This window comes from Centrocercus urophasianus, unplaced genomic scaffold (genome assembly GCF_019232065.1).
Source record: "Centrocercus urophasianus isolate 14NV4802_14NV808 unplaced genomic scaffold, USGS_Curo_1.0 seq_55, whole genome shotgun sequence".
NCBI lineage: Eukaryota > Metazoa > Chordata > Aves > Galliformes > Phasianidae > Centrocercus > Centrocercus urophasianus.
Genome location: NW_024885144.1, coordinates 31109 through 52407, shown reverse-complemented (window position 1 = coordinate 52407; position 21299 = coordinate 31109). Strand labels below are relative to the sequence as shown.

Genomic DNA, 21299 nt, shown 5'->3' with positions numbered 1-21299 from the left:
GCACTTCCGGGAGGCGCGGAGCAGACAGTAAGTGACAAACCGGAAGAGGGGGGACAAGATGGGGTAGACCGGAAGACGCTGGATGTACGAGACAGATCGGAAGGGGCGGGGCACCGCGCGGGGCAGGCCGGGAGATCGACGGCGGCGGGAGTGATGCTGCGGCGGAAGCCGACGCGGCTGGAGCTGAAGTTGGATGACATCGAGGAGTTCGAAGGCGTCCGGAAGGACCTGGAGGTGCGCGCGGGGCCCGTGGGGGCGGCCGGCCTGGGCGGGCCCGGCCTAGCACGCGCCGTGCCTTGACGCGGTCCCTCCGCTCCGCAGAGCCGCAAGAAGCAGCGGGAGGAGGCGGAGGTGGCGACCGGCGAGGAGGCGGCGGGCATCGCGCTAGGCAGCGAGCACAAGAGCCGGGAGCAGATCATCAACGACCGTATCGGCTACAAGCCCCAGCCCAAGGCCGGCGTCCGCGCCGCGCATTTCGGTACCTTCGAGTTCTGACGGGGCCGCGGCGCTGTGCCGCCCCGGGCGGTCCGCCCTCCCCCGTCCTCCTTACCACCTGTGAGAGCCCTGGGGCGGCTGTGCTGTTTTAAATAAATGCGTTCTTTTTTAGAAGCGAGCACAGGAAGTTTTTTTCCGGATGCTGCTCCGCCTGGTAAGGCTGTGGAAGGAGCCGCCCGCGTCTCGTCCGAGCTGTATATCCGAGGAGCGCAGTGCAGCCGCTTCCCAGCTGTCACAGCGCTGAGAAGGGACAGGAGAGCAGCAGCGCCCCACAGCTGCTGGCTGAGCTGACAGCACAATCCTGCTGTTGTGGTGCACCACATTTCCGGTCAGGGTGGGGAAACGCGAAACTTCAAACTCTTCAAACTGTTCCTTAAACTGGAACGTCGCGATCGGGACTAAAGCAGAGCTTAACGCTGCACTGAATGATCAGGGACTGCTCTGCTGATCAGCATTTCTAGCATGCCTCGAGTGGAGGAACAAAGGCCCTGGGTCTCCTTCGGTTGCATGGGGGAAGAAAAATCAGCCCAGTGCTTCATGTCTCACGTATGGGTGAGAATGATCCATAATAACACCGTATTACACTGTTATGCAATTCCTTGGTGTACAAACACTAGCACTCAGCAGGTAGGCTCATTTGCACAGCTCTCTCAAGCTCACACCCTTTCACCACTCCCTCAGATCCACGCAGCAGATATGGAGAGCACTAATTCCCCTTTCCAGCTCTACTTTCCTCACGCTATGCCAAGTTTACCTGGACTGTCTCAGCTACCTCACACGCTCCCATACTAGCAGCTTCAGAGCTTCCTGCTGATGACCAGATGCTCAGGGGGTGCTGTTCCTATGATCTGCAGCCACAGGATGATGGATGCTCAGCCACTGCTGCTCACTTGCACAGTTAGTACAGGCACAGGGGAGTCATGCCAGAGAAAAGCAGCAGGAGCAGCCCATGTCAGTTCTGTGGCTGCTGGGTCTTTTGTCAGCAAAGCAGACACTTGTGGATCACTGAATGATTCTGGCCCTCACTGTAGCTGCAGTCTCTGCATTAATGATTGATTCTAAAACACACATCGATAAAATGCAATCTATTTTATTAGTTAATTATATACAGGAGATCTTTGATATGTTACTAGACAAGTTACCTTCACAAAGAGCAAGAGTAAAATCAAAAGTGACAGACCACTGTAAACAAAACTATCCATCCTTTTGGATCTGTTGGGACTAGCTCCAGATCAACTGAGAAGGCACTGGGAGAAAAACAACAGAAGCCCACAGATGAACACAGCCTGGATACCCTGTGCATTTCTTCCAAGCTGGTAATCCAGAGGCACAGCGTGTCAGGACAAAACATCAGGGTGCACGCAGAGACAGACATGGGAATCACATTCTAAGCATGCTACATATATTGGCATACAAATAGAATTTACTCGGTTCTAATAATCATTAGAGTCCTCATCTCCCTCCAAGCACCACTCAACACAAGTTTAGTGTTAACAACAGGACAGCTTTAAATACAGCCAGCATAAAGGCCAGGACTGCATCAAACGCAGTCAGTGCAAGTCATCATCAGGGTGGCCAGGTTTTGCTCAGTTTGGGGAAGCAAACAGCAGGCTGGGCCAACAGAGCAGCTGGTGGCATCTGGTGGGCCTGAGGGAGGCTGGGGTGCAGGGAGGTACATGGCTTTTCTGGATTGTCAACAGTTACTCATCAAGAGAGAGATGATTTCAAGGGAGGATGCATGTACAATGATGCAGAAAAGCTAGCAGAATTGAACTTCTATTGTAAAAGCCACAGCTATTGCATAGTCCCCAATTTATCCTTCTCTGATTGGAATAATCAGAGAATTCAAGTCTGGACACTTGAATGCAAAAGGAAAGGTGGCTAAAAAGCTTCACTGATAGCAAGATCAAGTCAAGCATAAGTTTTATTTTAGAGAATGATATAGGAAGAGGTACATGACACACTACAGTCACACATCCCTGCAACAGCAACAGCTTGTTCAAGGAAAACCACAGACTGGTGCTGAGAACATCAGCTCTGAACTCAAACCAGAGATGAGGTCTCTACAGGACAGGTCTCTCCCTCTTTCAGAACACAGCCAACTCCAACACCCTGCTGTGTTTCACTCACAGGCACTAAGATGTCCTCGCAGCTCACACACTGAGATTGAAGAGCCTGTATTCCACTCTCACAGAGAAATAGGATTGCTTAGAGACTCAGTTTTTTCCTTTGTGACAGATGCAGAAAAAAGAGCATCCTATGGTCTACCTATGTCCTTCTGTGGCCTGCTCTATACATAACTCCCTCCAGAGATCTGGAAGAGCTTTTCCTATTTGTCAGGAGGTGTCCAGAACTTTTCTGTGAAAGCTTCTTTCAATCAGATGCAAATTTGCTACAGAAAGAAACTATAAAGCTGAGCTTGCTTTTAATTCTTCTCCTTTGTTCAGTATTTGCACTGCCCAAAGAAAACAAGGCAGACAATTAAATGCCTGGGGCCACCCACAGGAAGGCTAACTTGAGGTGGTGCAATTCAAGAACTGAGCAGGATGCCCAGCAGCAGCAGCCACAGATTTCCTGCTGCCTTGCAAAGAAATTAGGCTCCACTGGTGGCAGCAGGAGCAGCACAGACAGAAGGCTGGGCCTGGCTGCATAAGGCACACAGGCTAAAGGAGCCTAAACCCCTCTTCACAAAGGTCAGCTTTCCTTACTCTGCTGCTGTTAACAGTGTGACTAGTAGCACCTTCAGAGAAAAGAACTGCTACTGCGCGTGCCCAGACACTTAAAAGGATTTCCTGTTCTCACATGGCACATCCTAGTTATCAGTCCAAGTGGTGCCTGTTTTGCCTTAGCCATCTAAAAAATACCAGTATCCCCCTTTTCTGCCATTTACAGGCAGAAATTGGGAATCCTGGACAGAAGAGTCTTCTGCTTTGCACTGTACTCTAACTTTCTGCAACACGAGCAGTTTAACAACTAAGTGCTAAAACAAAACTGCTCCCAAAGCAATTTCTGGGCCTCATCCATCCAGAAAGTTACCCTGGTTTGCCTGTGAAATGTGTATAAAGCTCACAGCCTGAACGGAAAGTTCTTGACTGTGCTACTACAAGTGCCCACCATTGGTACTGTCAACTCTTGCACCTCCGAGCTAACAAAGTCACAGCATGATTACTAAGGAGTCATTTACTTTTGACATTAATTTTTTTTAAAATCAGCCCGAGCAACTCCAAATTAACTGAATTAACAAAGGACTGCTGTAGTCCCAATGTTTCTTTCTTCCCCAAATTTCTCTCTTACAGGAACACAGTTATTTTATTTCACTCATTTTACTCAAGAAACACCCTGTTATGACATTTTAGCTTTTAGTGTAATTAAATTAATATTTATCTCTTGCTTCATTTACAGAATTAGTATTAGTAAGCTAGAAGTCTAGCTCTAGACACATCCAGGTGCAACCGAACCTGAAGTTAATACAGGTTCATTGGTCTATTTAAAATCTTCTTGCCCTGTAAATATGCAATTTTTGTCCTGCACCTACCCCATACATTGCAACGATTCAGATGTGAAAGCAGCCAAACTGAAATGTTAGCACTTGAAGCTGAGTAAAACCACTGAGTAAAATGCATCTGAAATCTAGCAACATTCATACTGTGGTGGGCTTGGAGGACAGACTCATCTCGACCCCCCAGAGCACAGGGCTCACATACTTCTGTCCAAGTTCTCACTCGCTGGAACAGACCTGAGTGTGTCTGATGAGCAGCACGTCTTCCTCTGCAAACCTCTGTGTTAGAAGGTGTCATTGGCCCCAAAAGCCACAATGGCAGGGAGATCTCCACTGGCACTGTGTACATATTAAACTAATATTATATATTATTATATTATTAATATGTAATATTAAACTAGGCTACAAAATAGCCATTTGCACACATTGGCTCCATTGGTGATGCCCATTTTTAACTATTGTTCATAAAATCCTCACAGACAAGCATTTACAATTTAGAATAAAATGTTTCTTTTTTTAAAAAAAAAGAAAAAAAAAAAAAGAATAAACTCTACATTTCTGCCATGGCATAATCTGAGACTAAAGCAAATCCTAGCCAAGGACAGCTAATGTGGGACTCCTGAGCTGCCCACGTGCAGCATGGGGGTCTTGCATATCCCAGTTTCTCACATCCCTGCACCCCAGCTAGGAACCTGTGGTGAACTCCAGCAGACGTTTGTTATGTCTTTTCTTTCAGCTTAGGATGATCCAGTCTTCATGATGGCTGCATTTTAAGAGAGCAGTGGGATGGAGGAGCTTCTGGGCAGTTCCAGTATTAATGGCAGTGCTCAGTGATATCCACAACAACTGCCTTTTTCCAACTGAAGAAGAAATAACCCATCCCTGCCCCTGCTGCCACAGCTATGCAGAGGTATCCGTTGTACGTCATGAAGATCAGCATAAGAAAGTAACTGACCACGACTTGAATGATGTGTAGTACAGTCTGTAGGAGGTGAGGGAAGCTCAGCATCTGCTGCCTGAGAACACAAAACCCAAAGAACAGTGAGCATCCATTCATGAGACACAGAATGCAAATTCCTTATGAGAAAACTTAGCTCTTGGGCTAATGAGATGCCAAGGTGGGTGTGAAATGGCAGAGAAGATAAAGCAGTCTGGACAAGTTGCAACATGCATTTTTCACTTGTAACTGTGTTTTTCTCCACAAAGCTTATCAACAGTAAGGGAAATTCAGCATTCACTGTGATGACAAAACTTTTAGCTGAGAAACAAAACTTCTAAAGTTTATCTTTCCCTTCATAAATAAGCAGAGTGGGTTTTTTTTGTTTTGTTTTTTCCTGAGTAGATGCTGTCAACAGGAGAATTGTAAGTATTTTCTGCCCGTCACTAGTGATAACACCCAAATTCTGTTCCTGGGAGCTCCCCAAAATGTATTCTTTAAAAGCTCATCTGGCTCCTTGCCGCTTTCCCTGTTTTGTCCTCCATCCTGGGCAGCCAAGCAGTTCAAGCAACATCCAAGCCTGAATGTAATTTACTTTGCAGAGAGCATAAAGTTTGTTCTGTCCCAGTTTTTTCCCTTCTCAGGTGCTGAAGAGATTTGTCTTAGGAGGAAGCTAGATTCTTACCCAACAGTTTTGTGCGTCTCCATCAGGATGGTGCCATTGGGACCTGGCACTGGCATGGAGTTGTAGCGAATGCTGACCTGGGATTTGCGGAGCAGACACTCCCGGGCAATCTTAAGGCCTTCATAGAACATGGCTAGGAAGAAGACGGCCACAAAAGCACCAGCCATTTCTGACAAAAGAGGAAGTGTTATTCTATCTGTGCAACAGAAGAGGTTTGCTTCGGAATATGTCAGAAAAGACACCATGTGATTCAACAACCATGCCACACTGCAGTTCATAGCTGGGCACCAGGCATACACATGCAGATGGGAAAAGTGAGTTTAACCCACACACTAACTGGAATTTCACCCATTAATTGAAACTAGAACCACTTCAGCTAGGAAGACAAGTCAAACTCTGGAACTACTTAAAACACCTTCCTTTTTTTCCCCCAACCCGTACCATTTAGAACAGATTTGTTGCAGCACGTGTGGATATTTTTCACATAACAAGGTAATTCCAGCAACATTCAAATGTAATTGCAATTATTTTATTTGGAACGGACAAAGCAGTGTCACTAACCTCCAGGAGTATTGATTGTAAGACCAGAAAACAGCAAGGGCACATTCTCGTAGCTGAAGTGGAAAGTCATCGCCTGCCCAAGACACAAAGAACATACAGATGAGCCTGAATAGCTCATGCTGAGATGGAGCTCACAAAAATACAGCAAAGGTTATTGCTGCTATGACAAGAATTTAAATCATTTCAGCTGGTCTCAAGACTGACTTGAAGAACAGACACAGCACAGGAATGGCTGAAGACACTGCAGTTTCTAGTTCTAGTGGGAAGCTCTTTTAGGTAGTGCCCTGGGCAGTAGGCATGTTCCTCCAAGGTAACTGCTATAGAAAAGAGCCTTCTCTTTGCTTTTTAAGCTCATTTTCTCCCCAGCACAGCAGTATTCAGGAGTTGGGAATGTCATTGTGGAGCTCAACCTTGCCTTTCCACGACTTCTCACTGGCTGGCGTACAGAGCAGTTCTCCAGCAGCTTCACATAAGCTCACACAGATAAGGGCTTGGACAGCTCACTGCTGGCCTGTTCCTGCACTGTGCCAGCAGACTATCATCTCTCCATGGAAACCCTCAACACCCTATGGGAGAAGGAGAGGCCTAAATAAAGGGACAGTAATTAGTAAAAAACATAAAAAGCGGGATCAGAGCCACCCCTGGGTGAAAATAAGAATTCCTGAACCCAGCCAGAGAATACTGTGAGAAGGGGGGATGCAATCCCAGGTCAGCCACAGTCCATATAATCTTCCCATCTGGGTAAATACACTGCAGCTCAGCACGTCTTGAGGACAACAGACATTCATCACCCCAGTGCAGAAGTGACTATAAAACAACCATTTCTTTAATCACTTAAATATTTTTCATGAAAAGAAAAAAGCTCACAAAAAAGTGTGACAGCCCAGGTGCACAAACAGCGCAGCTGAAGCGCAGCTTGTGACTCGGTGCCAGTGAGGAATGGAAATATGCAAACATTAATGTGTCCATTCGATGATTTAGGATGCTGCACCTATTTACTTCCTTCCCTCTCCATTTTATGAGCAATGTCAACTCAAAATCTTATGTGCTTGATCAGACTTTTCAGTTGCAGTCAGGGTCCAGCAATTATCCATTGAAGATACACACCTAACACTTGTAAAGAACTGCTCAGAAGTTAACAGACTGAAGAATGCCAGTACGTAGCTGTGAGACTGCGTGGTGAGCTTCTTGAGGAGCTCTTGAGACTCTTCCAGAGGAGCCACCAGTGATGATGCAAGTCCCTCCAGCACTACTGGACTCTGCACAGGACCACGCTCACAAAGAGGAAGGATGCTCTAATCCTTTCCTCTCTTCCTATGATATGCTTGCAATAGAAGAAGCAACAGTGCTTCTCTTTGGGACATACGACTGGCAAGCAAACTTCAAATGAAGGTTTACAAAGTATATTTTGGAGCATGTTCTCTTTTTAAGTTGAAATGCACACTCTCTCCCCTCCCTTTGGAGCTTAAGCCATGCTTTAATAATCTCAGACTCACTCCAAAGATATTTTAAAAAGAGAGATAGTTGAAAAAGTACCTAGAACTTTTTCATTGGCACAGATCCTACAGTCACCTCCATGGGAACTCCAGCATCTCTGCAAAGCTTTAGTAATGCCAGCATTCACAAGTCTGAACTTGCTTAAATCAAAGTCAGCTAGAGCAGCAGGACTCAGGACCAACACACCCTTAATGCCAATGTGGCAGAGAGCCCTGAAGCACTTTGCTCCACAAGCCCAGCAGGTGCTACAGTTCAGGAGAAAAAGGGCAGGGAGTTTTTTTTGCCTGCAGGTCAACACAATCCATTACAACAACGTGCATTCCTCTCAGTGCTGGTTAAGGCTTTTACTAATAGCCCAGGCAAACTCCGTCCATCTCCTTTTCTTGCAGGAAAATGTTTGCTTTGTTCTGCTGGTTTAGTTTGCTAGAGAGCAGATCCCAGACTGGCTGCTAGAAAGGTTTTCGCTGAAGAGCGTTTTGTCGTAGGATCCCAGTTCTGAAATACATCTCATGTTGCACAGCACTTCCTACCACTCCTTCACCATCAAAGAACCACAACAGGGCTTGTGTTTAACTGGATTGATTCATGCTTTTCACAGCTAAGTTAAATTCCCAATTCTGAATAGCAAGACAAGTTACCCTGAACCACAAACAAGTAAAAGCTTGAGGTTAATGCTGACTAACCACTTACCATCATCATCATCCCAGATCCATGACCACCTCCCGGAGACGCTGTGGAATGGTGATGTTCAGGATGTGTGGTCGGCAACGTGGAGCTGTTCATCATGTGGTGAGACATCTTTATTGCAGAGGCATTCAAAAAGGCACGTCGAAAAATGGGACCCTGAAAAACAAAGGGGAAAAATCTAATAGGAAGCAACACTTGTCTAAGCAGAGTATGGTTTCTTTGCTGCTATGGAAAGAGAAAATACTCTAAGCCATCAAGATATTGCCTAAGAACTACTGCCTAGGAATAAATGTCTGGAGCACCCCCTTGGTCCTGGACTCCAGCTAGAGAACATACAGCAAAGCAAGCAGGACAATATAAAGGAGGTGTGTCCCTTGCAGCTTTACAGCACTGTGCTGCTAAACATTCTTGCCAGAAAAACAGCCTAATGTGATTGAGGTAGCACAAGGGGACAAGTGCTCAGCACAAAGGAACATTTCTTATCTGTCAGAAGAAAAAAACCCTGTCTCTTCTCAATTGCAGTCGTGCAAATGGCAAAAAATATCTCAAGTACCATTTTAAATTGCATATACTAAAGGATCAGGTTACAGTATTTCTCTTAATTGACAGTTATGCCTTTTATTGGGAACATGTTTAACAAAGAAATTATGTTAGGTGGTACAAGACCTACAGGTCTGCAACAGCCAGAGGCAATCCAATTGCATTTCCATGAGCTTTACTTTGTCACATCTCCCCTCTAATCACATTACACACAATGAGAGAAACACTCAGAAGGCTGACAGTCTAAATCCCTTATCAGGTTACTGCAAATCAGGTACATCTGGACACACTACATCAAAAATAAAAGCACGCCAAGAGGTGCCCATGGCTTCTCAGTCTGCACCCCAGCACAACCTGGGATGGATAACCTGTAATGATTCTTGGTGTGAAGTGAAAGTTCTTCAGGTAGAAACAGCAACAGGAAAAACAATGTGGGAATACCAGTCAGTCCTGAAACAGCACATTCATCATAGTGACAGAAAGTGCAGGTCAGACATCACTGAAGGTAAGTACTGACACTGCTGTACTGGACCCTGTCTGGAACTCCATGTGCCCTCCCAGCACAGATCACAGGTAAAATCAAATGAAATCATAAAGTACAGATACATTGTCTGATTAAGTTGTTATTAAACAAAAACAAAAAAAAAAGAGGAGAGAGATAAGATGGACTCTAGTCCTTCTAGAGAAATGATCTCTGCAGAGAAAAGAGCATCATAACTAAAAGATACTGGGTATTTGAACAGATAGGTTCAGACTGAGAATACAAAGTGAAACTCTAGAAAAGGTTTCCAAACTGAAAGCAGTGCTAGCAAACGAAAAACCCAAACAGCAAGGAGCTGCCAGTGGAACTGGTTCAGTCTGTGACAGTGACCTTACAACAGATCTGTGTAGGAATCGCTGGGGACTCAGGACAGTTGACGTGTCCCTGCAGAGCAGAAGGGACAGGAGGTGGCCTCCGAAGGCTTTGGAATTAAAGAGCCATGAGAGAAGCTGAAGATTTGAGGAGAACAAGGAAGCTATGTTAACAGTGCAGGAAGCAAGAGAAAGAACTAACACTCCTTGCAAACACTAGCATTGAAGAATGGAATTAGGCACCTGTTTGCATTCAAGTCAGCTAGTATTAGCTGTATCCACAATAGGTGGCTCAGGTATTTTCTGCATCTCTGTGCAGATAAAGTTTGCAGCATATCTCTTACTGCATCAGGCTCCTTCACAACAACTTGCTTGGAAAGTTACCTCATAGTCTATTGGTCCTGCCTAAAAGCAGAATGTATTCCCTGTCCATACTTCTGCTAACATCTTGTACCTATTATCATCTCTAATCTCTACTTAGACATTAAGACCAGAAAAACAGCCCAGAAAAATGTTCAGGAGGAGGAAAAAAAAAAAGAAAAAAAATAGACTAATGCAATAAACAGCTCACCTGACATAGATAAGCATTACCTAAGGACACCAGAGCAAACAGCACAAATTTCACATAGCAAAGCTTTTAAGATCCCATTTTTTTTTCTGAGACCAAATGCTCAAGAGCTAGAACTGAAGTTCCAAAATACAAACAGCTGGAAAAAGAATCATCTGCCAAGATACACAGGCTTCAAAACATCTTCTGCAGCAGAGAAGGAAGAGCAGCCAACATGGTTTAAACTGTGAGATCAAAGATAAGTCCCATGAGAGGAATGAAGTAAACCAAGAACTTCCCCTCTCCTCTGGCCCAAATCTCTCTTCCCTCTTCTTTCAGTTGACTGACCCACAGCTTCTGCTTTGGCTGTTACACGCTCTCACTGATGACTACAGTCCAGTTTTACTATTCATTCATTTCAGAATGTTACGCTTCTTTCCAACTCCACAGGTTCCACAGAAGCTATTTCTTACCAGGCTAAAAACTCCCTTTGTGGTTGGTTTCTGCCCAGTTTTTCCTAATTTACTGTCACTGGTCTTCAGAAAAGGAAAAACAACATGTGCCTTCTCTAAATATTTACAGAATACTAGCCTTACCAACAAGGGCAGCATTCACATGTGGCTGGGCAGGGTCCTGTACAGCTTAGAAAGGCTATGCTTGATGCTCACCAGCATAGCAACTTTCCATACTGGGGCTCTGACACCAAATCCATCTCCCTGCTGCAGTTACCTACCACTGAAAGACACGTTGTGAGATACTGAAAAGCATGGGAATTAAGTAATGTAAGAGAAAATAACCTACCCCGAGACACTGCAGCCATTTTTTTCTGCTACCTGTTCTGATAACAGGACAAAAACTATGTTTAAAACTAAATCATGTCCAGTGGAGTAACCCAGTGAGTTACAGTCTGGCAGGTCTCTAACTGTATCTTGGGGTAAAAAACAGTATCTGGGACAGCAGGAAGAACAGATTAAAGGCAAATATTTCAAGTTACAAAGCTCTGGTTTGCTTTAGCAGAGAGGAGCTGACTGACAGGAGCTGTGCTGGCCATGAAACAAAGTCACCATTTTTTACCAAGTCGACTCCAGAACTGGGAAGAAAAAAAAAAACCCACAAACATGCAAGTTTCTATTGCAGCAAATTCTCTAAATAGGTTTAAGTCTTGTGCAAACTCAACATTTCAGCATTAGGTATTTTTGTCTGAATAGATGACTTGATCTCTCGACTGCTGCCTGTTTCATGTTTGCACAGAAGGAAAGAGGCACTGGGGCGGGCTCCTGAGCACCCTGGCCAGGGGACCTGGATCAGACAGAGGCTGCACCAGGCTCCAGCATTTCTCAGTGTTTGCACACCTGAAGGGTGCAGACCATATGGTACACCTGCCTCGGTGCTGCACTGTAACCAGGGACACTCGCACACAAAGATTTCTTTTCACTTTGCAGTAATCTACTGCATAAGAGAACAAACAGGGTGGGACAGGGCAAAAGAATGAGGAAATTCTTCCCGGGATTTCTTTCCCTCTGGGCGCTGTTGTCTCAGACCAGAGAAGCCACAGCCTCCATTTTGTGACCCCTCCAGTTCTCAGGGAAAACAGCCAAACCCAGAGCTCTGTGCAGGACTTGTGCTGCTTTGAGCTGGTAGACCTCAGCACATAGGCTGAGATTCGTACCCCCAACTGCAATGCCACCTTCACAGCTCAGCAAACCAGTATGATTTAGGAGAATTCTGCAGACAGGAGCAGGATCTAGCAATAACAAACTATCAGCTCAGGTTCAGCATCAGAACTAACTTTCACCCATTGCAAACATTTCTCCAGTTTCATGCACACAGGGAAGCCACGGTAGCAGCTTCAGGGAATGCAGAAATGAAGGAAAGATAGGGATCTTGTGCCAGTACACAACAGAAACAGGGTAAAAAAGCTGGACCTGATGAGATGCCAAACATAAAGCCGCCTTCTGAAGCAGGTCTCAGCCATAAGACAACTGCCATTATATACACTATGATAGGTTCCCAACCTACTGTGGCTTTGCTCTGGAGTTAATCCAGAATTCTGCCAAATTTTAGTATAATCATCAAGTCATATTTTTCCACGGTAAACTGCCTTCCAGCTACCCAAAGGTGATGCAGCTTTTAATAAGAAACACAAGACATGCAGAAACAGGACAGACCATGGGAAGGGTCTGCCAAGCTCCCAGAAAGCTTTACAAGCCAGCTCAGCCTGAAACTCAACACACAGAGCTTCCTTAGAGTAAGATTCAAAAGGAACGAAGCCACTTTCCAAAGCAGAAGTCTAATAGGATTAACGATGGAGCCCTAGATGAATACATAGATGAATTTTGCTCACTACAGCAGCAAACTCTTCCCTTCAAAGCAGTGCCCTCTCCTTCCCACGCCAGTTCTGAAAAAGGAAGAAATAAAACTAATTCCACTGGCTTTGCCCAAGAGGACTTGAATCTCCAAATAACACCTCTCCAGCTTCCCTCTCACCAGTGAGTTGTTCAGCAGAGTGCTGGCTGCAGGGGCTCCCTGCAGCAGCAGCACACAGGACAGCCCTGCCGATCAGCTGGCTCTGCGTAGAAGCCTCCGGATTCCTGCTGCTCCTCTGCTGGAGTGATTCTTACCTAACGTATCTCCAACAGTGTTTCCAATAGTGAGAAGTGGGCCAGGGGGTCCTTCTCTCCTTCTGAACAAGAAGTGAAAAATATCTGGTAAGCTATACTGACAATTAAAATGAAAACACTCTAGAGAAATCCAAGGGAAGAATATTAAAAGCAGCAAGTTGGAAAGGCAAAGATCTCTTGCTTGCACATCACGTAGTGCCCAGTCCTGCACGACACAAAGGAATGCTACTTATGAAAGACATAAGTAATGGAAAAAGCAGCCCAAAGTTATCAGTGCTCTACTCACAGCAGTCCGGCTGGCAGACTAGTTGAGTTACCCTAGCTCTGAGCTCACAGCCTCAAGCCCAATTTTTTCTTTCCCCCCAGTGCAGTAAGCAGAGGTGGGAGGGGAAGCAGAGCATCTGCAGACGCTACAGCACCGCTCCCTGGCTCTGCCCGTGGCCTTCACTGAATGGCCCAAGCTTGTCGTAAGACCTAAGCACTGCTTGCAGTCAATTCCATTTCCTGGCAACCTGGACAACTTGAACCACTTCCTTTCCTAATTTGTGGACCTACTGCTCCTCCTTCAGGATCTCAGGCTTCACTTCAGAGCTGCTCAGAGGCACACCTGAGGAACACACAAATTCAACCTGTTGGTACTACAAAGGAATTCAGCAACACCAGCCAGAGCCCTCCTGTGCCAAGCTGTATGGGCACGCTTTAAAGATTGCTCTTTAGAATACACTGTGCCTTACAGACACAGAGGCAGAGGGCACGTTCCCCCTGTAAGCTTTAGAAGATCTAAAAGGAAGAAGACTCTGAAGGATGTCTGGCTTGAGTGCAGGATATGGTGGGCAAACATCACCAGCAGCACGCTGTGTTCATCCTCAAAAGAAGAATGTGAAGCACAGCGGGGTTGCAGGCAGTGAGGATGTTACCAGGAGATGCAGTCAAATGAGTAGCACGTGGGGACCGGGTCTTGGCAGCTATTACACACAACACAAGTGGCATAACGGGAGAAAGCCATATGCAAGAATTAATCCTCTCATCACCTCCATCAAAGGCCCCAGGCTGGAACTACTGCTGCCCAGCCAGGGATGCTGATGGTACAAAATAGATCACACAGCATCTCAGAATCACTATCATTCCTAAATCATGCATAAGACTGACTTTTTGTCCAGGCTAAGAGATGTCCTTTTCTTAAGAGCACGCCAACGAACTCTGACCTGAGGGTGAACAAAGCCTATGCTGCCCACACTAGGAGGTCTGAGGGTGAGAGATAAGCTGAGGCTCTTTGCAGAAGGCCAGATCCCAGGGCTGGGGGCAATACTCTGCAAGTACGGGCAACTTCCTCAGTGCTTGGGGAGCTTTAGGGGTGCCCATGGGTCTTGACAAAGATCCCAAAAGAGCCATGCCAAATGGAGTCATTTCGCTGTTTCTGTTTTCTCACACTTCATTTGAGCTGCACAGCCCAGCCCTTCAGGGCTCCTGGCTGCCACTGTTTCTTTGGATTTTACTTCCCAACTCCTTATGTTTTTCTCCCCACAAGCTGCACTTGTACCAATATATACTTGTCCTTCCCGTTTTAAGGATGGTTTTTTCCCAAGAAACAGACTACACCCTCCTCAAGAAATTATCACTTCACACTCCTGCATGTAGCAAAAACTGGCAGTCCAACTTCAGAGCACAGATTCCATCTGAGATGCTGCCTCACACAGGAGTTGCACAACGTTTGGTAGCTCACAGCAGTTACATCCATTAGTCAACTTTTAATGAAGACTAACATAAGCTGACAAAAATATCAGTGTGAGTCCTTTTGTACTGAACCAAAGCAAGACTCAGATACACAACTAAGGTTAAAATGGACTGCATTCACCCAGCATGATCCCTGACACTGGAGGAGGGGACAAAGCTCTTCCACCTAACATAGCTACAGCCATGTCCCTCGCAGGGAGTTTATTTTCATAGCAAACTTGTCTGGGCACCTTCTGTTAAAGACTGCTTGATCTGCTTAGGAGGTCATTCCTAATCTTCCAGCTTATGTAGCCTCCCCAGGGAATCTCTGCATCTTTGAACACGAAAAAGAAAAAAAATCTCAGGACAGACTGTTCTTTACAGCACAATGCACTGAACTTTGTGAAGCAGAATATCATGCCAGCCCATGTCATTACTAACGGGCCCAATGAAGTGGAAGGCTGCAGAAACAACTCTGCATAGCAAAATTGCAGCTATAAAACCAACAATAGTGGAGGAAAAGCTACTAAATGCTGGCAAGAGATCTTACAGATGGAGAAAATAATGTTGAGCTGGGGAGGCTGAATAACAGAGGGACTCCTCTCCAGACAAACCTCTTGCCCAGCTACGCTGAAACTACAAGAGATGGAAAAGCTATAAACAATGGATGCTCATAAGGAGTGTGGCAAAACTGGAAAGTCTAACATTCTCCTAGCTGCAACCTCACTTCCATAAGGAAAGCCTGACATTTACTGCCCAGGCTCAAGCACCTGTAATATACAGAAACTTCACGTCAGCACCCAAACGTGGTCCTCACAAAGGGTCCCAAACCACATTTCCTTTGCTGGTGTTGGCCACCTCTCAACCCTCACCAATAGGGCAGTTAAGATTACTTAAATTAAGATTACTTAAATTAAATCCCCACTACACCATGGGGATTCACCACCTCCACCTGCTTCCCAAGCTGCCTTTCCTTCTGCAGGACCTAAGGGAACAACACAGTCTCTCCAGCACACTGTGCTGGAAGTGAAAATGTTTTTGAAGTTGTGCCACTGGCTTCTGGGCACACAATACAGCACTGAGTACATCTGACTTGACCACTGTCATGCCGCTGCAAGCAGAGCCCAGTTCTGGCACTACAAATACAAAAGCAAAGGATGTGCCACTAAAAGAGCCACTAGAATTGGATTTGGCAGCTCCTGTGAACACCATAGGATATACAGGCTTGCAAAATACACCTCAGTACTTGCCTTGTCCACAGGTGCTGGTTTTGCAGATGCTGCTGAGCGCACATCTGCCACAAAAGGTTGGCCTGAGGGAGTTATTTTTGGGTGATGGACAGATACTGAAAGCTGTCAGGGGCTGATGATGGCTGATGACACATGCATGCATGGTTCTTATTCACACAAAGGACAGCCATGAAGGATATACTGAACATGTTTTGGAGAAACAGGTGTTAAAAACATGTACTGAACAGAGTGTTCTAATACACCAGCTACAACCTCCCTGAGGTCATATTACCTGTTTTATCATATTATCTCCCTGATAAAACACAAATACTTTTAACCTGAGGGATGTTAAATTAACCTGGAGTCCCACTGGGACTTTTTTAAGGAACTGAGCACATTCCAACCATGGCCTGCTTTGACAATTACAAGCTAAGCAAATCAAACGTGCAGCTCAGGAAACAAACATAGCTCTCCTGGCCCACAGCCACCCTCCTGCTGACCAGAAGCAGACCAGAACAGACATGTCAGCCACACACTGTTGTTTCACTGCTAATGTACGCCAACAAATGCCTCAGTATTCAGAGAAGGTGAGATGCTACATCAGTGGAGAGTGTATCTGAACAGTGACAAAGGTGCTACTAATTAAAAGGCAAGCAGGATCTCTTCAACACTCAGATCTGCCCATCTCTGAGCACAACAAAACCTTCTTCTTTGCTCACATTCCTGTTGCAGCTTAGATAGAGGAGCACTCAACTCCAGTGAGCTCCTCTCACAAGTCAAGGAGACCCACATGCCAACCAGGTGCCAAAGCTTGCTCTGAAGGTCTGCAGCACGCTGAGGATTTCTGCACTCACCACAAACAGCTTCTTCCCTTTTGTATTTGCAGTATTTCCCCCCTGCTTGTTTTCATTTCTGTCTTTCTTCCATCACTGACCTTTCATATCATGTACTTGCTACTCTGCACTGCTGCTTCCTTTCCTTCCCATCCAGCTGGATGAGGCAGCTGTCTCCTGCTTCCTGCCACCCAAAGAGAACGGACGTTTGTTGGAAGAGCAGAATTGAGGCACCTCAGAAGACACCAGGCCTGAGGAGCACAGCTCCCAAAGTAAAGGAGATGCCATACAATAGCTCCGTCGCTCATCTGGATGCGCTTACAGGATTGGAAATGCTAAAAACTGACAGAGGATGCTACGATACCACTTCTTTATAAAAGGGCTCTCAGAAAAGCATGTCAGACATCAAAACTCCTTACAGTGAACAGCAGCATGAATGCAGAGCTAGTGCTAACAAGTTTCCATCAAAGGCAGTTCCAGGAGGCATCTAGAGAAGAACCTCTTCAGCACTGCATGTCTAAGATTTCTGAAGCAATTACCCTGAGCTTGCAGTCTGGCAGGTTGCTTTATCACAGCTCCATCTCTTCTCCTGCGATTATCAAGGGCACGGAGCAGGAGTGCAGTAATTGGTCCTCAGCTCTCAGCATACCTAGTACTCAGCACCCTGGAACAGAAACCTGAGGACCTTACCTGCCCCCAGCAACTGTGCTGTATTTAAGCAGAGATAAGGCAGGATGGCTTCAATCCCAATGGTCCAACAGGACTTGCTGGGATGCCAGAACAGCCCAGCACAATCTTACTGTGTACAATGTTCAGTCAGGACTCCTTTGCTAATAATTTCATAGTGCTTCTTTGTCAGCTGAAGAGAGCAGCGTAGCCTCCTTGCTCTCAGCAGAAAGAAACGAGGCAGTAACTGGGAAGAGGTGGAAAGGATAGAAAAGAAGTTCTTTGTGACCTGCATTTTCCAAGATTACGTAACTTCGTGAATAAATAGATACTTCCTTATGCTCGGCAGTGATGTTACACAACTGAGTGCAGGAGTGGTGACCACTGAGATGGAACACATCCTGCTGCTTCTCCCGTGCTGAGGAACTGAAGCACTGCAGAGCCCTGAGCCTTGCAATACACTCCAAAAATCTTTTTAATCTTAAAAAAAAAACAACATCTGTATTTGAAAGTTTATCCTAAAGGAGATATTGGGCAACTTCTGCTTCCTCAGAAAATCTCCATCTCTGAAGAAGCTCATATTCAACTTCTCCTCCTATTTTATATGTCCTCATCAAGCACAGATTCTTCTACCTACAACAGACTTTTTACATATATACATAATGAAGGCAAAATTTCAGTCTGAAAAAGACAACCAACAAATCAAAAGCACTTTTGTGCATGACTTTCTCCACCATGCTCATGAATTCAGCAAACACATTCCTGCAGGTTCAAGCCACCTGCAGTACTGATAGGACAGCTTGCCTCATGCAGAAAAGGTGTCCTTGCTGAGAGGGTAGGGAGTAATATTTTTGTTTGTGACCATTCAGTGGCCACACGCAGAGGCAATCCATCTACATGGAACAATAGACAAGATACTTCCAAGACGATATCTGATAAACCACTGCTGTGTAGCTTGATAAAGTGAGAAGGGCCACATCTGTATAAATACCATAAACAGCTCTGACCAGAGTTGGCTCAAATGGCACCTTCTGGCCTTAAATCCTGCAAGACTGAAAAGCAATCTTCGGAGACACAGAATTAAACTAGGAGCCAACAACACATTCTCAAGCAAACAACATTTTCTACAGTTGCAAAAATGCAGTGTGACTCAACATGCCCTAAAAGAGCTTTAGCTGGCCTTTCATACAGGCAAAAAACCACAGATGCTATCCAGTGAGATCATAAATAACTGTTTCATGGAGATGGAACTAATGCAGAGAGAGAAAAAAATAAAACAGCGACATAAAGGAGAGCCATCAACACGACTCAGAAGACTGACAGACCTTCTTCTGCTTGGCCTTACTGTTCCTAATGTTGTATCTGGAGAATTTGTAGTTAGCAATTTTGGTAACAGAACTGCTGAGGTCTAGGAGACCTCCTGAGATCACCCAGTCTAACTTCACTGATCGAGCAGGCTCAGCAAGAGCAGGTTGCCTGGTCAGCACCTTACTGCCAACTAAGCACAACAGCTACATGTAGTTTGATGTCCTGTACGTGTGAAGGACCTGTCTGTTCTTGTAGAGATGATGTGGAGCTGCTGTGTACTCTGGAGAGCAAAAGCCATCATTTACGGACCTGGATCCAGATCTGTAGCGTAACTAAAAAGCTCCCTTTGTTGAACATTTCACTCTGGGAGTCCTTTGGCAGAGAAATCTTCCCTCCAGTGAATTCAGGCAATGTCTAATGAGCTGTGGTAACAAAGACAGTTTTAATTTAATGGATCAACTAAGCCACAGGCACAAATGTGCCCATATAGAAAATAAGCTTTTTTCTCCTTTGGCTGCTTTTCACCATTGTATCCTAAATTAGCCCAGGAAAAAACAACAGTCACACGAGTTCTAAACTGGCCTTCAGGTATGTTTTAGATCTGGAAAAGAAAACCACCATCCAAAAATCTCTGTTAATCCAATTTTGGAATCCATTCCACACGTATGATATGAAACATATTGATCTAAGCAATTCATACACGCTCCTCCATCTCCAGTAATGTCACACGCTCATCACAGAGCAACACCTTCATCATGCATCAGCTTCTACCACACATGAGAGCTTCCTTGAACAAAAATCCCAGGAGCACATTTCACTTGAATTTCTCCTCCCTTTCTTCTCACAGTGGCTGTTCATTTACAAACAGGTATGGGCCCATGTGCAGACACAGCACTACAGGGCGGCCGCTCAACCACCCTCCTTCCCTGGAGCTGTCTGTTCTGGGCTGTGCCAGGCTTTGCTGCACTGTTGATGTCAGCTCACATGGGAACACACTTGGATTTCCAAGCCAGGCATGTCACAGTCACCTTTTAAATGTGGGCTTTTCACTAATGGCTTAATGGTTTGCAAAAGGGACTTTTAGAAAAACACTGTTCTCCCTATTTACAGGAGTACAGTGCATGCCTGTTCACTTAACTCTGCATCACCACCTATGCCATAAAACAAAAGAACAAAGAAACAAATTCTCTTGTGCCTCGATTGTTTGTAATACCAGTTTAAGAAGCCTAAAGCTGTTTCTGAGCAAAATGCAAGGTAGAATATAAGTCATCATCAGCAAAATCCATTCTGCAGTGTTTTGAGTTAAGTCCAGGACGTCAATCTGTGTTTCAGCAGATGATTAAAGGCTAAAACACGTATCTCCAGAGGCACTTTTCTACTTTTGCTCTCTGATCTCAGATAACAGCAAGAGTATGGCACATGTGGCACACAGTCATGCCAATACCTGTAAGAGTTCAGAGGACAAATTCATAGCCATAGTCCATAGAACAGCCTACCTCTATGTGTTCACTTTGGAAGAGGCAAAAACACAATCCTATGTTCAGTTGTTTTCACCTCAGTAAGAGAGATCTCCTGCAATATCAAGAAACAGGAAACGGAATGAAGCCATTCTCTGGGAAGGAACTTGCCTCTGGAAGAGTGAAGTAGTCTTGGTCTCATTACACTCTTCTGACAAGATTACCTCTAGGGTATGGATAGCCATCAACAGATGTTTGACCCCAGCTCTGCGTGACAATAAACCATGCTGGAAAAAAGCCTTAAACACTGCCTTTTTCATCTAGCTTTCAAGCTCTTGGACTGCCAGAGAGACGCTAATCCAAAGCAGAAATGATTCAGAACTTAAAAAAAATAAAGTCTAAGTACTTACTATTCCAGAGACAGATTTTCCATCTACTGTCTCCAGGCGAGCAGACTTCTCCAAACAGGCTACAATCCTGAGACAGACCAAAGTTTCTAAACTTTGAGATAATGCTGACAAGCAGAATGAATATCATTATCTATATCAAAGGCTAATCATTAACTACTGCTCAGATTTAACCGTGATCACTTTTACTCCTCTTTAAGCCCATTTATTGCCCAACTTGTAACCTATTTCGAACCAGATCTACCACTTGTAATCTACTCATTGGAAAATATTTCTATTAAGCCTTTCCTACGTATTCAGAACAGGGATGAGCACTGAAGCAGCAGGGACTTTGGCTACATTCTACCATGGCTGAAACCATCCTCACAAAATATTGACAATTCCTATTGTTACAGCCAAAGATTTCATATGACTCAAAATAAATATTTACTGCTTGGCCTATGCAGCCTGCAGAAGACAGAGGCCAACTATGTCAGGACCAAAGGAAGGGCTGGGATGCTCACATAAAGCTCCATGGAACAGGTAAAGACCTTTGCAAAGATTCATGGAGATTTTAGAACTCCCTGGCCTTACTAGATTGATTCAGCATGATGCAGAGATGACTTTTAAACACACTGCACACAACACATTTCAAATTTTAATTTCTCTGTCCAAGAAATCAGTGTTTTGCTTGTTTTTGGACAGTACAACAGAGCACAACAAAGTTTCATTTCATTTCATTTCATTTCATTTCATTTCATTTCATTTCATTTCATTTCATTTCAT

General features: G+C 45.0%; 2 protein-coding genes across 7 annotated transcripts in view; one reads left to right on the top strand and one right to left on the bottom strand.

The window, feature by feature from the left end:
- Nucleotides 1-110: 110 nt before the first annotated feature.
- Nucleotides 111-606, top strand: CDC26 (cell division cycle 26). Its single transcript, XM_042835851.1, has 2 exons — nucleotides 111-234; nucleotides 322-606. Exons 1-2 carry the CDS (start codon nucleotides 154-156, stop codon nucleotides 493-495), a joined length of 255 nt encoding a protein of 84 aa, XP_042691785.1. The 5' UTR covers nucleotides 111-153; the 3' UTR covers nucleotides 496-606.
- Nucleotides 607-1569: 963 nt separating this feature from the next.
- The window catches only part of SLC31A1 (solute carrier family 31 member 1), a 23655-nt gene continuing 3925 nt past the window's right edge, over nucleotides 1570-21299 (bottom strand). For 2 of the 6 annotated variants that reach the window (XM_042835881.1, XM_042835884.1), the window contains 4 exons: nucleotides 8365-8517; nucleotides 6178-6250; nucleotides 5617-5785; nucleotides 1570-5010 (listed from right to left, as the gene is read on the bottom strand). In XM_042835881.1, coding sequence (XP_042691815.1) covers nucleotides 4809-5010; nucleotides 5617-5785; nucleotides 6178-6250; nucleotides 8365-8472 — 552 coding nt within the window. In that variant the 5' untranslated portion in view covers nucleotides 8473-8517 and the 3' untranslated portion in view covers nucleotides 1570-4808. Of the gene's footprint in view, nucleotides 5011-5616; nucleotides 5786-6177; nucleotides 6251-8364; nucleotides 8518-12921; nucleotides 12984-20166; nucleotides 20243-20537; nucleotides 20644-21299 lie in introns of those variants that run through there. The other 4 variants (XM_042835882.1, XM_042835885.1, XM_042835883.1 and 1 more) reach the window with 4 other exon arrangements.

Coding starts and splice junctions, on each gene's coding strand:
- CDC26 (XM_042835851.1), top strand. CDS start 154: ATGCTGCGGCGGAAGCCGACGCGGCTGGAGCTGAAGTTGGATGACATC. Junction 235..321: donor GCGTCCGGAAGGACCTGGAG/GTGCGCGCGGGG, acceptor TCCGCTCCGCAG/AGCCGCAAGAAGCAGCGGGA.